At 36.0% G+C, this 22938-nt stretch overlaps 1 protein-coding gene across 2 annotated transcripts in view; it reads left to right on the forward strand.

Annotated features, from left to right (window-relative positions):
- TMTC2 (transmembrane O-mannosyltransferase targeting cadherins 2) overlaps positions 1 to 22938 on the forward strand; it is a 264093-nt gene that overhangs the window by 169838 nt on the left and 71317 nt on the right. For both annotated transcript variants that reach the window (XM_086610426.1, XM_086610427.1), the window contains 3 exons: positions 8315 to 8429; positions 19774 to 19859; positions 20734 to 20918. In XM_086610426.1, the coding sequence (XP_086466552.1) occupies positions 8315 to 8429; positions 19774 to 19859; positions 20734 to 20918 (386 nt within the window). The remainder of the gene's footprint in view (positions 1 to 8314; positions 8430 to 19773; positions 19860 to 20733; positions 20919 to 22938) is intronic.

Genomic DNA, 22938 nt, shown 5'->3' on the forward strand with positions numbered 1-22938 from the left:
GGTAACTAATACTGAGTGAGAGCTATGCTGTTAAGAGTTTCTATAATGTTACCCTGAAAGTATTTTACATTGTTGACACATAAGAAAGTGTTATTTGATCCTGTAGCACCTCAAATGAAGGTACTGGTGAGAATTTCTTCATACAGTAGTCTGTTACATGTAGTGAATCAAGGTGTCTAGCAGAAGTAGGAGTATGTAAGCATACCTCTTGGGTTTTTTTTTGATGCCTTGCTTTATTCTGGGTGCTTGCTGAAGACTGTTAATGTGATATTTACTATTTAGTCAGATTGTAGAGCCCTCACACACTTGAGATTAGGTTCATTAAAGCTAATTAGATTACCAAAATCTGCAAGTACATCCTTGGCAGAACAAGCAGTCCATACTCTAGACTAAACAGAGTAAATGGTGAAGCCTAAGAACAATTTACCAGCTGCTCAGTATCATCTCTCAGGTTCATTGAGCTGACAGAGCCACTGTGCTACCATTTGAGAAGGAAAAGTTAATTTTCTGTAACATAGCAAGTGGAGCGGGTGTATCAGGCAGTGAAGCTGAGCATGGTAGGAAGTGTCATGCATTCATACCCATTTGCATCAGAGTTTCAAAATGAAGAAACAAAACTGAAGCACTGCCTGCCAAAAGTCAGTTGGTTCAGTACCCATGCTGACATGCTGTTGGATAGCTTTCAGGGCTCTGCATAGTTTTCAATTATGTTTTTCTTTCACTTGCTGTCATTCCAAAAGCCCTGGAATTGATCAACAAATGAAGTGTTGAATAAATGATATAAATAACACTCTTAATAAAAAAAAGAATAATATATAGAAGTTAGGAGGTGGTAAATCTTTAATATAGTCTGTCTTAACATCCACATACCCACTGATATAAAAAAAAATCAATGTATAAAGTAGATTAAACTCATAAATTATGGGTGTGTAGAAAGCATTTATCCCTTTAGGAAAAAAGAAACAGGGCACTTTTGCTGTTGAGTTAGCAAAATGGAGTAACTTGATCAAAATGTGTCTATTAACAAGTGAAATTTTTAGAGGAAAATTATTGTGAATGATATGAATGAATTTATGATGTATTTTGGATAAAAAATATTTTTTTGCAATAATAAGAAAAATATAAATACCTTGTGCAAACCATAATGCAGGACTTCTGCAAAAACTGTTCCACTTTCAAAGTAGTAACCTTTAGCATTTACCTGAACTTTTCTGTTCTCAAACCACTTAACAAACATTATCTAATTGATCTTCTGAATATCTTTGTGAGAGAGAGTAAGTCTGTACTGAAGAAAAAATATTTAAAATGTTGACCTCTCTTCATTGCCTTTTTTTGAGTGTGCAACTGAGCTTGCAGAATTTTTACTGGAGAAACCTATCATGCCTCCATTGGTGAAATTCTTTCCTCCTCCAGAACAAAGTGGTTGCCTGATGAAATGTGAATGCTGAAGCCTGGAGCACCACTCTGCTTTATCAAGTAGTACCCTTGAAAGGAAAAAGCCATAAGCTGCTGATGAATCTAACCTTTTGACAAGGAGAAAAAGGTGGTTCTTTATAGCTATGGTTATAACCTTTCAAATGTGAATGATGTAAGTAGTGCTATGCTCTTTCTTAATGCATTACCCAACAAAGGTAGTTTGGAATATTTGGATATTGGAAATTTGTTGATCTCTGTTGCAAATAGCAGCTTTTTTTTTTTCCCAGTAGGATGAATTTTCCATTTATAAACATTGGTCTTAATGTTTCAACTTATTTCTCATGAAGTAGACCACACTCAGAAGTCCTCAAAAGACCCAGAGGAATCTCAGATTTTACAGCCTTTTTTGTGTTGTTTTATTTTTAATTTTTTTATTTTATTTTAACCAAATACAAGCTTTGTCTGCTCCCAAATGTGTTTTAGGAAGGATGACCCTTTAACAGAAGTTAAGATCATAGCTCAAAATATTACATACATACACAAATGTCAATGTTTCCACAATGTTTAAACTGTAAGTAACTTAGTTTTCTTGGCCCTTGTTTTGTGAGAATACTAATTATATGGGGAAATGTCCCTTACAGCTCTCTTCTGTATTGCAAGAACACTTCCTCTTCTTCCTTTACTTCCTTACTTCCTTTACTTCATTCCTCTAGAGATTATCATGCATTTATGTTCCATTAGTGCCTGGCTGCATTGTTATAGTAGGCACCGTGCCATAGTGGGATACAATCCTTAGCAGAAAAACTTTGCAATTAATGAATGAGGAAAAAATGTCAAGAATACAAATAGAGAGGCATCAGGAGGTGAAGCCTCCTGGACAACAGATCTGAACAACAAACCAGAGACAGAGCTGGGAACAGAATATGTCTCTCTTAATTCCCAGTTTAGCACGTGTAATTTCAGCAGGAGGGAGCTGAATCTAATGCCAGGAATAATGTATCTATTTTAAAGGTAAAAACTTGAAGAACATAAGAAAAATATTATTTATTTTTTTCTACACAAGCCACATACTACATTAAGTTTATTTTTTCTGAGGCATCCTCTGCTGTCAGCACTGTTTTACAAAATTCTCTAATTTTTGAATAGTCCATAACCTTAGCAATGGTGCAGTGCTTTACATAGGGAAATACATGGCTTTCAGCTGTTAATGCGGAGCTTCAGATAGGTGATAAAATAAACAATTTCGTTCATAAAATATGTGATCTAGAAATATTCAGTGTAGATACTAATATTGAATAGAAAAACCTACTTAGTGAAAGTTCCAAGAATATTCAATATTCTGTCGGCTCCCTTTTATGACAGAGCTGAGAGGTTCACAACATATTGCTGTGCTTGACTTTGCCCTGTGGTGATATTGCCACAGGGTGAGGTGGCAATGTGAATGCTTGTAATTCATGATTTTCATACTGATAGCTGCAAAGTGGTTATGTATAGTGCAAAATGCAAAAGTTTTAAGAACAGGTGGTAAAAAGAAACAAAAAACAGTGCCCTAAACTAAAAACGTGAATTGTCATGCTCCACATAAAAGTTAATAGCAAAAGAGAAGAGGTTACTTCTTTTGGTTTTGGTTTTATTTTACATTCCAAACTTTTTAGAAGTTACTTTAGTGTTCATCAAACTTTTTATGGTGACAGCCCTGTATAAACTGACACCCTTTAATACATGCAGTGTGGTCAAGGCCAAAGGCATATATATTCCCTATGCTATTTTTGTCACTTTATCAGAAGCATCACTTGGAAAGCAGTAAAAATTTCTAGTTTTCCATAAAGTTACTTTAGTTCTTTCAGATTTGATTCCATTACACTGGTAACTACTTCAGAAACTAATTTCAAGGAAAAACTCACTGAAAATAAGTCTTTCTGTGATGTAAATTCTTGGAAGACTTCACAACATTTCAAAGTGGGAATTGTAATTAGTGCCATTTCATCCTTGTAATGTTTCAGATTTTGTCGTACTCTTCTAACTTGTTTCCATCTGATTTTCTTACTCAACAAGATTGTAACGAAAGAAAGCATAAAACTTTGCACCAACTGTAATGCAAATTTCAAATATTGACACTGTGACCAAGAGGACATCAGTAGTGTGCTGTATTGAAGAATTGATTTATATGAAATGTACACATCTTACTTTTAATTGACTTGTAAGCCTTGGGCAGAAAGAGAAGCAGATGGAAAATCCTTTTGGACAGTATTTGAAACAGAAGAGAGCATTTAAGAAAAGTAAATCTCACCCTTCAGTTATAATAGTAAATGTCTTGCCAATGATAAAGGCTAGGAATTTCAACAGGTTTTGAGAAGGATGCTTCTTCGGAGCTTTACAGCGATTCTTGGGCCTACATGCTTAATCATCTTTGATGAATCCTGAAATCTAATTTCTGCAAAGTAAACAGGGCAGCAGAAATAACTCTTTCATGAAGTTTAGAGTACCGATGGTTTAGGTGTAAAATAGTAGGGGAGTATGGAGGAGCTGCACTGTTTATCAACTTGATGAGGGTTTTGATACCAATCAACGTTACTTTCATGAAGTAAAAGCGCCTCCAAAGTGTTGGATGACTGTATTTATAATCACCATAGTTCTCTTTCTGTACCATTTTTGGAAAGGATACAATGGTATCTCTCCTCTCATCCTTTTATTTGGAGGGAGAGGAAATACAAAATATTCTTCAAAAGCCTGTCAGATAAAAGCCTATTTTATTCAACAAACAAAATGACCTTTAGGTAATCAACAATAATAAGCATACATGCTTTTACAACACCTGAGTGCTTTTCTCTGAAACTTTACTATGTTGCTGTGTTATTTCCATTTCACTGAGTAACATTGCATGATCCTTGATTCAGTAGAAAAGGAAAGATTTACTTAAATGAAAATATTTGCATACATTCATTTCCATTTCTTATTTGTTTTCATAATTCAATTGCAAGCTGAAAGTTCTACTGGCCTCTTTAGTAAGATGTGCTTCTGAAATCAAGGCAGATTCGTTTGGACAATATTGTTCCTTCTTCACTGTTGTTTGCCTTGCTCTATTCCAGAATTAAGGTGCTTAGAGAAGGTTTAATATGCCAACCTGTTATTTTTTAGGCTTGTTAAATATTAATCCTCAGTTTCCATGAGATAGTTGGGAAGTTAATCATGTCAAATTTGAAGCTGAAATTTGTCATATTCGTTTTCATTTCGAAAGCAATTAAATACCCAGGAACTTGACCTATTCCAACTGCAAAGTGGCATAAATGTCGTCTTTAGAGTTTAATAGAAATCCAGTTTGATATGGCCAAAAGTATAACACTTGAACAATTGTTTATTTTCCTACTTAGTGCTATGTAATTCTTCCTGCTATTTATTTAAAAACAAAACCAGCAATAAAATTCCTTTAAAGTGGTCCGTTTTCCTGCAAAGAAGTGTAACTAGCATAGGAATTAGAATTCTCAAGAATTAGGAGATTTTTCAGTTTACGATTGGCTTAGGATACAAGATGATGAAATGGATTAAATTTTTAATATGCCCATTTATATTGAGTATGGTCTATGGAAAAGTAGGCAATGAAGTTAAGTTTGAATGGATGTACTGTTTTGTAGGTGTGTGAGATACGTGAATGTTACCTTTGTTCTCACGCTATGATGGAGTATTATTTCTAAAAGACCTGGGACTATTTTGGTCTCGTTGTTGGTGCACAGGGAATTAAGCAGCAGGCAAAAAGTAAATATTACAAAGCTCTTTGATTCACAGCTTGCTTTTTCTCTTGTGCTTAGCAGGGTCTCCAACAGAGGAAAAATTGAATTTGTAATTAAAGATTAAATTGTGGTATCTATATACTTTAGCATCTTCTGAATATTAAATATTCCTTTTGCAATTTCAGGTTTTAAGGATTTTGTATGAAAAATATATAAAAAATAAGTGGAATAAAAATGCATTCTAAATTCCAGAATTACTGACCTAGTTTCTTTTTCTTTTGAGAATATTAATTTTTAATTTCTCACCATGTAGAGATGGAAAATAGTTGAGTGCTGAAATTTAGTTGGAGTCATAGAGTATGTTTTTAATAGAAATGTGGCTTCATGACCAGGTATAATTTTGTTTCTATTTCTGAATGTGCACATAGTTGAACCAATATAATTACAGGTTTGCAGAAGAAATTTGTCCTGCAGTATGGATTGAGAATTTGAATGCCAGAGATGTAGATAATAATGGAAATTCTTTGTTCTTCCTGAGATTAGCTGCACTACTTAAGACAAAAAAGAGTGAAGTTCCTTGAGTAGCTGACGTAGCCTCTTTCCCTTGTAGACCGTCCTCTTTTCCTCCCTCCTATACCGACAGTGAAGAGGACGTGGTTGCTGCAGATAATAGCTGTTCATAACTTCTAGGACTATGAGTATGATCTCTATAAATAAGCATTTAATCTATAAAATGTTCCATGTAGCTTCATCTCCAGGCAGAACTAGGTCATTCATCTAACTAATTCTGTATTTAAATAGATGTGAAGATTTATACAAAGCTTTTCTAGTTTGGGGAAGTAAAAAATCTTGGTTTTCATGTATCTTTTAATGATAGATTGTGAGATTATTGTATTTTATGTTTGCTATTTTGTACTACTATCACTTCTTCTAGTATAACACATTAAGTTAAATTGATCCTTCACAGTTTTACAAGTTAGACAAAAGTCTAAATGGATTACATTTCAAATGAAATAATGCAGATTAAATATTGATTGATATTAAAAACTTGACACAGATTATTTGGCAGAATGTAAAATAAAGTATAGCCTTGAAAATTATATTAACTCAGATAAATGATAGAGTGCACAGCATGAAAAGAAGTCTACAGGAGAAACTATTGCATTTAACAGTATTAATAGAGTTTTTCCAGTCTAACAGATGAAAAGATGAACCGAATCATTCTTCTAAACATCCTTTCATTTACTGAGCTTCAGAGTGGTTGGGAGCAAGTAACTATATAGCTGGAAATTGTTATCAGTAGTCCAAATGGTCATTTGATGTAACGCTCTGTTATGGACGATCAGAGTGAAAACAAAAGTAGCTACAGATTATATGGGACATACAGCTGCAGGAAATTGGATGGTCATGTACTGCAGAAGCAACATGAGTGTGTTTTCACAAATGATTATTTCTTTTTTATAAAAATCTGTGTTTTTTCTGTGTTTTTCTTGTTTATTTCTTAATGCTTACAAGCTGGCTACTCACCTGAATTGCTGCTTCCAAAATGTTTGCTACGTGTAAAAAAGAATGGTAGCAGTAATGCAAAAATTAATTCAGACTTCTGTGTATATGCTAGCAAAGAGTGTAAAAATCGAGTGAATCTGAGGCTATTTTTAGAAGCTTTATTTCATTAAACAAGAGAATGATGGAACATTTTTGTGACTTTTGCCAATTCAGTGATAAATAAGTTTTGAATTATTTCTCATCTTATAAAATACTAGGCTAAAATGAAGTGACTCACAGAAGCGATAGCTTCTTTTCTCACAGATTTTTTTTTTTTTTTGTCTTTACAAAATACGTTATGCACAGTTGGATAACATTATTTTTGTGAATCCTAAAAGGATTCCATCGTTTTTTTCCCAGCAATGATTAGTTCTGCTCAGAGGAAAATGCTGTGTTTGCTGCTGTTTCCATCCCTGTGGCAGGGTGCTTCTGCAGCAAACCACAGCAGCTTGAAAGCAATGCACTTTCTACAGAAAAAACATACATCTGAAATAATTATCAACCTATTTAGCAGTGTTATGTTAAAACTACATTGAAAGTTTGCATTACTCAGGATTGAAACAAATTCCTGTAAAAAAAGGGCTTGAGTAACTGAAGAAGCAGAGTTTGACTGCTACTTGAGCTCATGTTTATGGTTAGTGCATCTGGAGGGAAGAATAGTTTGCCATATATTGCGTGTTTGGTGGAAAAGACATGCATCATCTTTCCATTATTCTTGCTCATAAAATAGTTCTTGTGAAAGTAGAACTGTTTTATGAAACAACTTTGATGTATTTATAAGCATAATGTGTTTTTTTCATGTATACACATAGACTACAATTATAGTGCCAGTTAAATTAGCTTCCTAAATTGTGAATAACATGGCTGTGTTTTCTATAAAACATTAATTCCAGTTTCTTTTCTAAGTACAGTTTTTGTGCCACTCAACAAAACTGCAAAGGGAACACATATGGAGCCTTAAATATTTTTTTACCTCAAGTCCTTTATAAATGGGATATAAAAGCACGTTGTATAACGTAATAAATCGTATGGAAAGGAACCACATGTTTTTCAAGTAGAAAAATGCATTTTAGTGCTCCGTGTAGTAAGTTTATATCCATATGGCATGCTTTTAATCCTCGTTACTTACCTAACCGTTCTTTCAATTCCTGCGTCATTTGTCAATTTTCATACTTCAGTGAGAGCTGTATCTACTCTAGGAAAATTTCTTGCTGTTTAGAGTAGATAGGCTTAAAAAAAAGCTAAAACTATGTAGACGCCCCAGTTCCATATTTCACTCTGGGGATTTTTATTTAGAGGCAATATAAAATAAAACGATCCTTTCCCTTCGCAATAGTAGTTTTTAAAGTATAGAGACATATTTTGTTCTTAAAATTCCTTTTCCCACTCAAAAGTGATATATATACAGAATGTATGCAAATCACCACTACAAAATGTGAGTCTCACAGTAAGATGCAGAGATCCAGAGAACTGGGGGAAAAAAAACAACCAACCTCCCCTCCCCTTCCATGAAAATAGTTTCTTTGTGGGGTTTGTCTCCCTGAGGAACTTCCTGATACTCGGATACTCTGTCATGTGTAATTGGATTGTAGCTCTTTCTGAATACTGTTTTCTCCTCTTGACAGCATGGGGTAACCTTGGAAATGTTCTCAAGAGCCAGAGCAAGATTTCTGAAGCTGAAAGCGCCTATAGAAATGCCTTGTACTACCGCAGCAACATGGCTGATATGCTTTATAATTTGTAAGTATGCGTGGCTTTCCTGGGGTTGGATCGTCTGTGAAACTTGTGAATGGAGCTATTGATTTGCTTGCTGGAAATGGAGATGATGTTAGCTCTTGCTTTGTAATAGTAATTTCAATAATCGTGCTCCTTAAACTATGGGGTGGACTGGACCTTTTCTTGGTCAACATTATCGTGTATTCATGTATTGGGTATGGAGAAGGCAAACTTAGAAATGTGTTTGCTTTAAAAGAAGCAAAAATAACCCCACACTGCACAAAGTACAGAGAGATGAGCTGGCAACAGTAGCACTCCGTCTGTTTCCGACTCTGCTAAAATACAGAGATCTTATTTAGACGTCTTTGTTAAGTCTGAATAACACTTGGTGGGGAGAGTGGGTGTAAGCACTTCCTAGCATAAGCCAACACCCCTCAGTTAGCTTCAGAGGTCTGAAAAGTTAACACAGCAAAGTACTTTTCTTCTGTGACTGACTTTAGAGCAACATAGGTTCAAGAAAGTTTAATTACTAGAATCCTGTTGTAGATGGAAAAGAATAAATACCATGAGCATCAAAATAATTATACAGCAGGGAAAAAGATTTTCCAACTCATTAACATATCAAATTATGAACACAGAAGCTGGCGTCGTGCTAAGTTTCTCACTGAAGCATGATTGTACCTTGTGCCCCAGTGGAGAAGAGGCAGATTCCCTGGGTGTCCTGGCTGGGCTTCTCACCTGCTCCCTGCTCAGCACTGCTCGTTCTCTGGGCGCTCGCCCTTCCTTCCCCTCCTGCCATCACCCATCCAGCCTGAGCCCCTGGAGTGGGGCTCTGCTGCAAGACAGGCTCATCACCTTCAACAGCCGTACACTATTGTTTCATGGTGTGTATGGAAAACAAAATCCAGGTGACTGCTGTTCATTAGCTAGTAGTAAGAAAATAAAGTCTAAATAACGGAAATTCAAAATAATTTAATCATAGAATTTCTATTCCAAATCAAATTCATATCTCAAAATATGTATATTTTTAATAATCATACAATTACACACATGCAGATATGCATGTAATTTTTTTCTCTCTATTAGGCAATGGAGACTGTGAAAAGCATATTTTTAAGAAACTCCTTCTGCTCACATGTAAAAAATAACTTCTGAACCCAGCAGGAGATTGTAGGAAAAAAAGTAATAAGATTGATACTCTTAAGTTTCTCATACACCATTCATCTTGGGGATGAAAATTACAACTATTAAAATTTTTTGTATGCCTATACAGTACTTTTGTCTCTTACTCACTCACTGTATCATAGAGAGAAACTGAAATTAATACCAGGGTAAAAATAGGAAAGAGGGCTGGGCGATAAAGACAGGGATATAAAAGAAACCAGATTTCAGTAGTTTTGCTGTTCTCAGAACAAGCTGATAATCTTTCAGCTTTCCATTGATATACAAAATATATGCCTACAAACCTTCATTTCTGTTGAATAGAAAGTTTCTTGGAATTTTACGGAATTTGTCTAAAGAGAATTCAACTGAAATGCTGGTTGGAATATGTATACTACAAAAGTAAAGGAAGTATATTCAGAGGGAAGTGCTTGCTATATAATGTGTGTATATGTATGCGTATGCAAAAAAGAATCTTTAATTCTTAACCTTTCTACTACTATCTTGAATGCAGTAGAATCCTTTCTTTTTTAAGCTTCGCAGAACCATTAGTTATTCAATAGAAGCATCTTTGATAATTTTTTTGGTTTTGTAGTCTCTCCCTGTGCTGGATACTTCCATATCCAGCATGCAAACTAGGTGGTGAATGGAGTGGGCTTTGATATTACGAGACCACATACAAATCAATTATTTTAAGCATAAACTCTGAAGAGCTCTCTTGCAAGTTCAGCTCATCCTTGGCATGCAGTTCTATGGGAGCCTTTTACAAAAAATACTGTAATGGAAAAATGCATCTTGTATGTGCTTACAAGAGGTCAGCTAGATTTGGTGTTTCTGGTTTTTAGTATGTGCCTTTGAAACAGAAACAGTCATTTAGTAGAACTTTAGGAAAAAAGCACCCTTACAGTCACTTCTAATTACTGTATTTTGGCCATAATATATCATAAGTATATTGTAGTCTCACACGCTCTTTATTTTTTCTTAGCACTTATGCCTCAGTATTTAATACAAATTAATTGGCACATGCAGCTCAGTGTTCACACACAGCAACTACAAATCAAAGTGCTATCTGATCAAGGAAGAAATTATGAAGGATTAACTCACAATTTTTAATGAGTAACAATCAAAGAGAGAAACTACATAAACAGAAGCATTTGATGATCTCTCCTTTTTCAAAAGCTAAATGTGAGGTTGGCTTCGAAGTTGGCTAGTAGTGCATTAAAATCTAGAGAATTTAACAGATTAGATGCATGCGTGATTTCAGTGGTATATTTTTGTTTTCTGACTGTTATACCTTATGGCTCTGAGTTACAGCTGCTTTTGCCATTTCAGACAATTTAAACTGCATTAATTTAGATTACCTAATTACAGAATCTCCATTTGAAGGTTGAACATGTCATTTCCCATAATGTTCAAACATGTCAATTTCTAAACTTGTAGAGACCAGAAGATTTTTTTTTCAATTATTATTTTTATTTATTAAAAGGAAGGGGGGGGGCGGGAAGGAAAAAAAAAAAAAGAAGCTCTTGTTAACATTAATATTGGGTTGGTGATTCATCACTACTTTAGATATGGGCTAAAATGGATTTGTTCTGTTGACATTTTCTCTGATCCAAGTAAGTATAAGTGAAACTTATGCATAGTTTATACCTCAAGATAGCTTGTGACCCAGTGTGTCTTGAAGATAGGAATTTAGGAAACTTGTGTTCAGGCTGAGGGCTTGAATTCTTGTTTGGAAGTTTGTTTTCTGAAACTCTCATGAAAAACTCAGAGGGTAAATTCTTGGCAACTCTGAAAGCATTTGAGATTTTCATAGCAATTTCAGTGCAGAAAGGATTTCAGTTATTGTTTTGTGATGTAGGTGGAGAATGTATTACAATATGACTTCAATAAGGTAGTTCGTACTTCAAAAATACATAGAAAGTGGCTTCTTATAAACAACTTCTCTGACATCTTGAGACTGCACTGCAGGTAATTTTTACCAAAAAAATCTCAAAGCCAACTTCTCAAAGTTACATAACGTTGCTGATTTTCAGCTAGATTTCGTAGAGTAGTAAATCAGCATAAACTGGGATCTCTTTCCATGCTCTGTAACGGAGAAATCTGTATATTTTAATACGGTGAAGTACCAAGGACAGAGCTATAGAAAAACAGTAGTTTGTTCTTCCAAACTAGGCATGGTTCAGTAGATTAAAACAAAACTATTTTTAGTTTGTTTTGGCTTTTCAGTCTTTGTTGCCTTATGATTGTTACCTAAAGCTCATGGGGTTTTTGTATTGTTTCAAATTTCTTCTAATTAATGCCTAGCATAAAATTGCTTCTCAGTCAAAAGACAGTTTTGCATACTTATTTCACTTATGTTTAAGCCTAGCTCTGCTTAGAGTATTCTTTTATGATCTCTATCAGTAATCTGTATTACCATGAGTTTCTCAGCAGTTTTAAGGATGTTAGCAGTCTACATAAATATCGAATATTCCTTTAAAATGGTACTAATAAATTTAAATGTTGTACTTTTGAGTATACAGTGCCTTATAAAGGATAAATTTCTACCAAACAGCCACCCTGTTGCTTCTCTCCCAAAATATCTCATGTTGTCTTTAGTGATATAGGGCTGTATATACAAGTTGTTATTCAAGTAATTTAATTTCTTTGAATAAGTTCAAAGTATGAATTTCCGTAAACTTTACTTCAGCAAACTTAAGGTATTGTGTCAATAAATGTGAATTTTTTTAGATTTCTGTTAGGTGAAGTCTTCAATAGTAGTTGAAATTTTAATTCTGTAAAGTCTGGGATTGTGGAAGCGTTTTATATGCAAATTTTAACTCCACATCCTCGAGTAAAAGTCAGTATGAGCAAAATTCTTCCTTGTCTGTTGTTGATAGCCTATATAACATCTGAAATTGTGTTCCCTCTGCTTCTGCCTTTTAAAAATGCTGGCATAAAAATCTCCTTTGCTGAGCTATCAGACGAAAAGCACTAAAAGCAGGCTAACCCACTAACCGATGTTGAACTGTATTTGAACCTGCCTTAGACAAAGTTGCTGCACCACTTCACGTAGTAGGAAATGAGTCAAGGTTATGGTTGCTCTTCCTTGATAGCCCACAAGTTTTTATAACGCAGGATGTCGAGTTAAAAAGTAAAGAGGATGTGTTGTCTGGTGTCTAAGTACTTGATTATTCTTTTTCTCAGCTGTGAATGCAAACTTGTTACAAACCTGTTTGGAGTTAATGTCTGCTTTGCCAGATGGTTCTTCCTTTTTCAGAAGTAGCTGAAATTTGTGTCTTACTGTAACCAAACTTGTCTTGATAAAATCTTGCTGTATTGTGCGAACAGCTATTGAGGTAGCACCCAAAGGTCACCTGGATGACCGATAGTGTCCTTCAGTGCAGAACTCCACTCCGGGACTCTTTATAGGGCCTGTATGAAATAGATGTTTTTGTTAGTAATATCAAGAGCTGAAATACCTATTAATGACCTAGCTATTATTAATGACCTAGCTATTATTAATGACCTAGCTATTCAATTACATGCCTCAATATTTGAAATTGTGGTGGTTCATAGCCCTCACATAAACTGTGTCCGTTTCATAAAATTAGGAAAATAATTGTCAGACTCAGGAGATTTTGCCATTCAGTTTTGTAAAAGGCCCCTCTTGTAAGAGGTTCTCTCCAGCTCTCGATCTACATTTCCTGCTGGGGCACATGATGGGGCATAGATGGCTCGATTGAGGATTGCTGGCACTGCACACTGCTGCTCAATGTCCAGAGGAGGGAGAAAGGCAGGAGCAATGCTACTTCTCATCCTTATGGCAGCCCTCCCTTTGTCAAGGACACAGGAGTTGTGAGAGTTGATGCCATGCTGAAATGGTAGTAATCCCAACTGAACTGCCCCAGTAACACAGGAAAGAAGAGGACTACGTATGCCTACCAATTTGCTTGCATTGGAAAGCCTTCCCTTGAACTGGGAGAACATGAGAGTTTTGGCTGCGCTATCTGAAAGACTAGAGGTTGTTTTGGGGGCGATTGGTTTGTTTTGATTTATTTTTTACTAATAGAGTTATGCACAACTGTGCTTAGTGAGTTCTGCAGAGGGAATAGTTATTCTGTCTTAATGCCAACTGGGTATGTGTGTGGGTTCTTATTGATTAAAAAAGTAGGATTTATGTTCCATTTATATATTTGCTAACAGAATGTTAGTGGAAAACGTTCAACATGTTCCCTGTTTGTACTGTTCCTTAATGATTCGCTTTCTTGTTAATGAAACTTAGTGGTAGACTCTTGCAAAAGATTAGCAATCATTTGATTGAGTAGTTAAATGGCTTAATTACTTAAAAAACAAACAAACAAACAAAACAAAACAAAGCAAAAAAACCCTTCATTAAAGAACAGACTTAATGATTTCGTGTACGAGGCTGCTGTAACATCCATACCTGTCTTTCTACCCGCTAGTTTTATAAACGACAATGCAACAGTTGCCTTAGGCAAAGCACATCCTCTATTGCTACATGGCTGGAGATGCATCTGTGTGGAGAATAAAAGAGTCTTTTCCTCCATTTCTTTCTTTGCTTGCTAGTGTAGCATCTAGTTAAATATAGTTCTTTGTAGATAATCCCACCTGAAATCAATGGAATGAATGTAGCTTGAGGCATGGATGAAGTGCAGTCATGGCAAAATAACAGCTAACAGGCCCCGTATTAGCTGTTATCAACCAGTAAACAAAATTGATCAAACTATTTCAATATTGTACCTGGCCTGAAAGTTTTATAAATATTTCACTAACGTACATGTTTACCTTGATGACAGTTACGGTTCCTGTGTATTGTAGTTAGTCAATTTATGCCAGCTTTAGTCACTGAGGGGTTTGCTTTATAAGTGGACCAGCTGGCTTTAATAGGACTACACCAGGAATCTATTAATATGTAACTTGAGAAAAACAGTAGACTGTCTACTGCCTGTTTATATTTTGTGACTGCTTTTCTGTGCCTGAAAACGCTTTTGTGCCCTTAGCATTCAGTCAAAACCAAGGCTGAGGAGGAAGACAGGAAGATATTTCAAGTTGTTGATCAAGCAAGATAGGTAAAAGTTGGCAGCTTAAAGAATTCAGGATGGTTGCAGAGAACTCATTTGGGAGAAATGTTTTCCTGCATGTATTTAAATGAGCAAATCTATCTATAGAAGTGATGTGTATCATTTCTAGATATCCAGGACCTGCTTCTCTCTCTTTTTTTTTTTTTTCCTTCTTGTCAGACAAACAGGATCCTGAGACACTTCTGAAGTCACTTGGTCAAGTCTGCTACTCTTGCAAGCAGTCAGCACATAACCTCTGTTTCATAAATGATTCACACTCCACTGTAAAATTAGCTAGAAGCAATGCAGGCAAAAAAAAAAAAAAAAAATCCTGTTGTAAGGTTGTTCCAGAATCTTGCTGCTATGATAGTTAGAACTTTTCTCCTAATTAACTCTACATTAATTCATGGTCAATTTATAGCTGTTTACTTTGCATCCTGTGGTTTAAGTAGCTTTTTCTTTTCCAAGTAATTTCATCCTTATGTGTTTCTAGAGAGAAACTTTATTATTCCACAGTACTTGTTATATTAGGCTAAAGGAGCCATTGACTTCCCTCTCCACCCTCCACCCATCTGATAGACTTCACATTTTCCTAGTTATGTCAGTAAACTTTGAACAGAAGTTGCATGTTTCAATTAACGTTTTATCTGCCTTACGTCTGGGAGGTGGACTGGAGAGAAAGTGTTTTGGAACTGCAAACTTGAAGCAACTGGTCCTGGGTTTTGAGGTTTTTGGGGTATTTTGAGGTTATGCTCTTTTATTTATTTAGCTTGGTATTCTTGGCAACTGTAGAAAGTTTATTAAAAGGTGCCAAAAGACTTTAAGTTCCCCATCTAAGTTTACAACTGGAGTTTACTCTTCTGCATCAAGCATCCTTATTTCAAGGACATACTTTCGGTTGTTTATACTTGCGTGAGGCAGAAGGAAGGCTTTGTGCCTCTGTAACTATAAAAGATAGGCATGTACTCAACGCGTGCCAATTTCTCTGCACCATGACTGGCTCTACGTTCAATGCTTTGCACTGTATCTCTGCTTTTGTATTCTTTCTGTCCACTCCTTCTCTCCTTTGCCAGCAATCTCCAAAGAGCAGTAGTTATTCTGAAGTGTAAATGAAGAAAGGGAAAAGTATGTCAAGAACAGATCCACTCCTGGCCATAGGAGGAACTTCCTTATGTAGCCATCTGCCCTGGCCACTGGAATGGGTGAACTACTGGAGACTCGACAGTGCCTGCAAGGTGTGAACTCCCACTGAGGGAAGTTCTTCCTCTGCACCTAGAAATTCGTCATTCAGAGCAAATTTCCCCCTCACCCCTTCACTGTATTTACTATAGAGAAAGGAAGTGGCAATGTGAGTTGAAAGTCAACTGTCTTCTTTAAAAGGAAATGGAGTAGAACTGTGTATTTGCTGAGCTTTACAAATGCACCCTGAACTTTTTAAAGATGTCTTCAATGTAATAAAACATAATAATAAGCCTGACAGACAAACTTTAAATTGTTTGATTGTGGAATTAGATAAATTTACTGGCCAAATGGGAAAGTTTTGGCTAAAAATTTAGTCTTTTTTTTTTTTTCCCTCACAAGAAAAGATGGAAATATGCATGCATCGAACCTTTTTTAGAAAGAGTTGCCATTTTCTACAGACTCACCATTATTCCGTTATCACTCCTTCTAGATGAGTGGAAAAGAACTAATTTTAATCTAAAAATTTTAAGAGCCAGTAGACAAGGAAGTACGGACTCCGTCTGCCATTGCCAGTTTCTGACTTCAACCCTAGCAATCAGCTGGAGGGAAATGGGTTGTCGAAGGAAGGAAGGAAGGAATTGGGACTATCAAAACGGAACTGAACAAACAGATGCTAAGAACTTCAGGGAGGTCACAGACTTTCATTGTTATTGCCTGTGGGTTTCACTTCATCTGCTCTGTTCATGCTCCTCTATTCTCTAGTCAGCTTATTTCTTGCAAGCTTAGCTGACTATGGTAATTAGGCAGCTATTAGTTCCCAGCTTATGATACCACAACTTCTTTCTGTACAACTATACGTCCTTATTTGCTTGAAGGATGCTTTGCAATTCTCTAGTTGACTTGGCATAGAAAAGTTGTATTTCAAATTTTCCCCTTAATGTATCTTTATGAAGATGCTCAGTTTTATTTTAGCAATTTAAAAATAATTTTTAGTATCTTTGAAAATTTCCTAACTGGAAGATAGTAAATGCTAAAGCACGTGAAAATAAGACATAAGCATATCAAACTTTCCTCTTGTGGCTTTGGCCTCTGTTCTGAAGTGAAAGAGACTCCAAAGTCAACTCAAATGAAAAAGGAAGCATTTCTGGCAAAATAACCTATTTCTGAAGGAGAAGGAAAGAATATATAATCAAACTTCCAGTTGAAGCTTGTTTTGAAGAGTTGTTAATATAACTTAACAGACTGCAAAGATAGTTGTGTTCAACCTCTCAGCTTCTTTGGAAGGAACTCCAAGTGCTGAACACACCCTTTTGGTAGTACTTGCTCTAATGACCTCTTTGCAACCATGTAATGAAGGACAATCTCTCTTTAGATATTCCTCACTTGAGCTCATGTCTTTGCTTCATGTTCATCTTGACAGTGGTTATAACTTTTCAAGGCCAGCCGCTTTCAGAGGCAGTGCTGGGGCTTGCTGCCTGAACTCAGTGTTACTGGAGCAGCCAGCAGAGAGCCTCAAAAGTGAGATCCCCGCTTCGCTCCCAGGACCCATCCCTTGGGCTGCCGTTCCTTCACTGGCCCTGCTGTCTCCACTGACCAGGTCCACGGATTTAGCAATGTGGTAGCAAGGCTGAACTGCGCTCAGAACCTTGGGTCTGCCTCTCAGACGTAATGCCTACCTGAAAATCAGCATGTTTTTTGTCTTGAAAATGGCTTAGATGCTGTGAAATACAACAACGGAAAGAATATAAGACCCAAGGACCTGCAGGTTTTCATGAGCTAATTTTGAAATAAACAGTAGTTTGTCGTTTGATCCTGGGGCTTATTTTCTATTTTGCTCAAAAGGTAAATATTTATAAAAAGGTGGTAGTGTTTTACTTGTAGAAACTGGAGACAGAAGCAAATATTGAATTATTGCTCATTTATATTCCTTCTGTGTGGTGAATGAGACGGTAGACCTGTGGAAGTAATAATGAGCAATAAAGTAGTCAGAGACAAGAATTATAATATATGCTTTAAAAAGAGAAGTAGGACATTTCACAGGCAGTATTAATTTTCGCGGTAACTAAATTTGAAGTGCTTGGTTTTAGTTTTAGTTGCATTTTGTGAGTAATTAGATAGAAGTTGGTGAACGTATTTATATGCCTGTATTTTGTTTGAACTTAAAGCTAGAGACAATCTGATTTTTCATCTTGGAAGTGAAATATATCTGCTCTTTAAAGTCTTCTAATATCCTTGAAATTCAGAAATGCTTTTCTAGTTTAATGAAATGTTCATCATCATAACTTTTTATCTGTTTAAATATCTATTTATGCCTTCATAGGTGAACATCCAAGCCCGTTATCTCAGAAGCATACTCTACTAAGTGTTAATTTTATTCAACTAAAATTATTTTGTCATTTTCCTTTAAGCCTTTTCCTGACTTTGTTTAATCTGAAACTAGAACTAAAGACTCATAAATCTGCTCATTTCTGTACTCTCTGAAGCCACAGGGAAAACCAGCGATCAATCAGGACCAATTTCACATGGAGAAGAGGCAGTTTCGTGCCTTGTCAAGGTTTTCTAGAATATATCCTTTTTTTAAATATATTTCTTTTTCTTCTAGCAAACCTCATAACAAATAGAAACAAAACACTAATAATTTGCTGGAATTCAGCATGCAATCTTGCACCTAATTAGCTTGGTTTTATATATATATTTACATATATATATTAGAAAAATCTGTACATGAGAGAGACACACAATGTCTGTTAATGGAACAATGGAAAAAAAGTCTTTTGAAAGAGGAGTAGGGAAAAAAAAAACAGCCACCCTGAAGTATGAAGTAATTAACCAAGAGTGCCAGTACTAGAGCACATAGTGAACACAGAAGATGAATTTGGTAATAATTATGAATAGAAGCTCTTTTAATTCAAAAAGCACAGATGTTATATGCTTACCAAAATACTTAATGTTGTTCAAGTTGACCAGTTTCAGTATTACTTCTCTTAATATGTGAAATTATTTATTCCAGAACTAAACTAAGAATGGAATTTCTTTGATAAATTTGTCCCAAAATTGTGTGTAAGAATGTTTTTGGTTTTTTTAAAAAAAAGTTAGAAGCAGCTTAAATGTCAGACCATGCAACTCATTTATTTTTGTGTTACTTCTACTGCTATTAATAGAAATATTGGATCAAAATAGCATAATAATAGTTGTTGTTGTTGTTATTATTATTATTATTTATTTATTTATTTGTTTGTTTTCCCTTGGAGTAATTGCAGTCTATAAAAATGTTTACAGTAACCAAAATTTAAGTTCTAGAAAATTTAGAAAATGTTATTACTATCCTAATGATCATACCTCTTGCCACCTGCAAGACACTTGACAGTAGTTAAAAACTTTGTTACTATGCCAAAAAGTGTCCTGGATGTTATTCTCTGATTGCTTGTATTACTGCCAGTACCAGCTAGATGTAAGCTCTGTTAATATTAAAAGTTATTCACCGAAAGAAGACAGAAAAAAATTGAACTGATGTAAGCACTTAGCTGTACAGTGAATAATCTAGTGAAATTACTCAACAAGGGGACTAGTTAAGGTAAGTGTTAGGTGGTTAACTTTACTGTGTGTTAGAAAAAGATCTGCTTATTTCAACTCAAGAAAAGACAACACGCTAAACATGGATGACTTAGTGACAAATAGCTCCACCATAGTCCATCCACTTTAAAAAGTCTCACGGTCTACCATTTTCTCAATTGAGTAATAAATCTCCTGGTTTCCAAGAAAGCCAAAACTGTTTCATTTACATCTGCTTGTTGAGCCATATGGATGCACCTGATGTCTGTGAATTAATCCTTTTTTCACACAAAATAATTTTCCCACTGAATTGTTAGTAACGTGCAGTTGTTATATCTCGTTACTCTTTGAAGTAACCTTCCTCTCTTCTCCTTTTCTTTCTTTTTTTTTTTTTTGTCCTTCTGCAGAGGATTACTACTTCAAGAAAACAGCAGGTTTTCAGAGGCATTGCATTACTATAAACTGGCAATTGGTAGCAGACCCACACTAGCTTGTAAGTATTGCAACTATACAAGCTTGCATAATATTGACGACTTTTTTTTTTTTTTTTTTGTAAGGAAATCTTCTTATTCTTTAATAACGCTTTCTTTTTTTTCCAGAAGTTTTTCATTTGGAAAGCAAAAGATGAAATTTTGCACTTTTCAATTGAAAGCAAATGTTTATTAGTCAACAACTACCTTTAATGTGGTGCAGGGAAGAAGCAGATAATGAGTTAACGCTGGGCAGCACTGCTAGAACCTAAAATGCTTCTGGTCTGGGTTGGTGAGCCATAGATGCTACTGCCCAAATTTTCAGGCTCCTGTTTTCTGTTTCTACAGCCAGTCCCTGAGTTTTATGATATGTGGTGTGGGTGAAAAATATAAATATTTTTGAAGCCCTTTTCATTTTTGCTTTCTTGCCTGGGGAAAATGGGAAATAATCCATAGGATGTTGCTGGTCATAGATTCCAGAAATAAGTGGGTGCTTTTTAAAGTTGCTGACTCTTTTGTAGCTTAAGTATTGAACCTTGTATATATGTATATATACACACAGATATATGTATAAACATTGTATATATTTTGTAACATTTCAAACAATGACACTATATGCTTGATACATTTCTAGTAAGAGGAACAAAATGGTGCACCCTGCCTATCCAGTGTTCCCTTCCCTCCTTCTTCAGTCTTTGTAGCCACTTCTTCCTTTCTTGGTCTCTGAACTTTTACCTCTTATATGTTTCTCTTTACATCAGTGATTGATCTATATTATACAAAAGCCAAATTAAATAACCATGGGATCCCTTTCACGTATTACTTTCAAGTAAAACAAAGATGAGATAAAACATAATGGAACGCGATTAAAAGATAACATTTTTTGCCTCTTCACAGCTGCCTATTTAAATACTGGTATCATCCTGATGAACCAAGGGAAGACAGAGGAAGCCAGGAAGACTTTCCTGAAGTGTTCAGAGATCCCTGATGAAAATTTGAAAGATCCTCATGCTCATAAAAGCTCTGTTACTAGCTGTCTTTATAACTTAGGAAAACTTTTTCATGAACAAGGACACTATGAGGTAAGACTCCAGATTTGTCTACAACATCGTGTTAAAACCTTCATACATAAATAATACCTATTACTTCCATCCAGACTTTCAAAATACATGACAGGCACAAATTGATTGAATTTCACCAAATTAAGATTAGCATTCTCTACGGAGAATATTTATTCTCTACAGGCACAGACATGACGATGTTAATTAGCAGTGTGATATTCTGGTGTCAGAGTCAACATTAGCAATGGTCACATCTGATATCGTTGAATTCATTCTCTTTGACTTTGTCCCCATGACTGGTATGCAAAGGATATAGCCTGATTACAGACCATCCAACCTAAAATGTACTGGCTTTTTAATTCAAAATAGAATTGTCCATCTTTAGTTGAAAAAATGCAATTTGTTTGCTTTTGAGTCTTCAAAAATAAGATCTAGTTGGAACAAGAGCAGCCCGGAGGAGGAGTACCTGGGGTTGCTGGTGGATGAGAAGCTCAACATGAGCCGGCAATGTGCGCTGGCAGCCCAGAAAGCCAACCATATCCTGGGCTGCATCAAAAGGAGCGTGGCCAGCAGGACGAGGGAGGTGATTTTGCCCCTCTACTCTGCTCTCTTGAGACCCCACCTGCAGTACTGCGTTCAGCTCTGGGACCCCCAACACAAGAAGGACATGGAGCTGCTGGAGCGGGTCCAGAGGAGGGCCACGAAGATGATCCGGGGGCTGGAGCACCTCTGCTATGAAGACAGGCTGAGAGAGTTGTGGTTGTTCAGCCTGAAGAAGAGAAGACTCCGGGATGATCTTATAGCAGCCTTCCAGTACTTAAAGAGGGCCTACAAGAAAGCTGAGAAGGACTTTTCACAAGGGCATGTATTGATAGAACAAGGGGAAATGGCTTTAAACTGAAAGAGGGTAGACTTAGATATAAGATATTAGATATAAGATATTAGATATAAGGAAGAAAGTTTTTACATTGAGGGTGGTGAGGCACTGGAACAGGTTGCCCAGAGTTGTTGTCGCTGCCCCATCCCTTGAGGTGTTCAAGGCTAGGTTGGATGATGCTTTGAGCAACCTGATCTAGTAGAAGGTGTTTCTGCCTATGGTAGAGGGATTGGAACTAGATGATCATTAAGGTCCCTTCCAACCCCAACCATTCTATGATTCTATGAATTCAGAACCTCAGTGATTAAAAATATCCCATTATGTGCTATTTTCAGATAACTTGACCTAAGTGCTAAAGTGGCTTGCATATTTGTAGGTGTATGCTGCACCCAACCCATCCTATCTCATTTACATGTGCAAATCATGTTGTGATTTCTGTTCATTCTCCCTGGTGAAATTACTAAAACTAGACATTCACTTGACGTTTAGCAATATTTGAAAGAAAGTAATTCTCTCTGCATTGCCAGACATACTTCAGAACAGGAGTTAAGCATTGTTTTGATCCATATAACTCTTCCTGATTGTGACAGGCATGCACAAGCTCTATGGATTCTCTGTCATCTGTCTGCTGAATCCAGCTCTGTCAGGTGGCAGTTACTAATTGGTTAAAACACAGACACGGGCAGCTAGTACATTCATAAAGATAAGAGAACAGCAGCATGTCGCCTGTATGGCCGATAGAGTGTAGAGTTGGAGCACAATGCCTGGGAGGTGCAAGGGATTTTAAGAATATAAACCGTCAGATTTTTGCCTTGTGCTCATTGCAGTCTGACCCAGCCTTGATTTCATCATACACTTAGATTTTTTTCCAAGCATATTTTAGCCTTCATAAGTTGCAACTATTCAATGAGATGGTGTAGAAAACGATGCAGAGCAACAGACTGACCAGTAAGCACCCTTAGTGCTGAATGAATCATAAACATATGATCAAGTAATTCAAGGCACGGCACATTTGCAAAGAGAAACCAATTTTGGCATTCTTGACACTATAGTCCATCTCATTTTTTCTGTGAAGCAGACTTCAGTTGTGAGGATTATGTTTTGTTATTACTTGGCAGGAGACAATGATTTCTTTATTTTTAGGTCACTTGCTGTAGCTTAGTT

This window comes from Tauraco erythrolophus, chromosome 4 (genome assembly GCF_009769465.1).
Source record: "Tauraco erythrolophus isolate bTauEry1 chromosome 4, bTauEry1.pri, whole genome shotgun sequence".
In the NCBI taxonomy this organism is placed as follows: Eukaryota; Metazoa; Chordata; class Aves; order Musophagiformes; family Musophagidae; genus Tauraco; species Tauraco erythrolophus.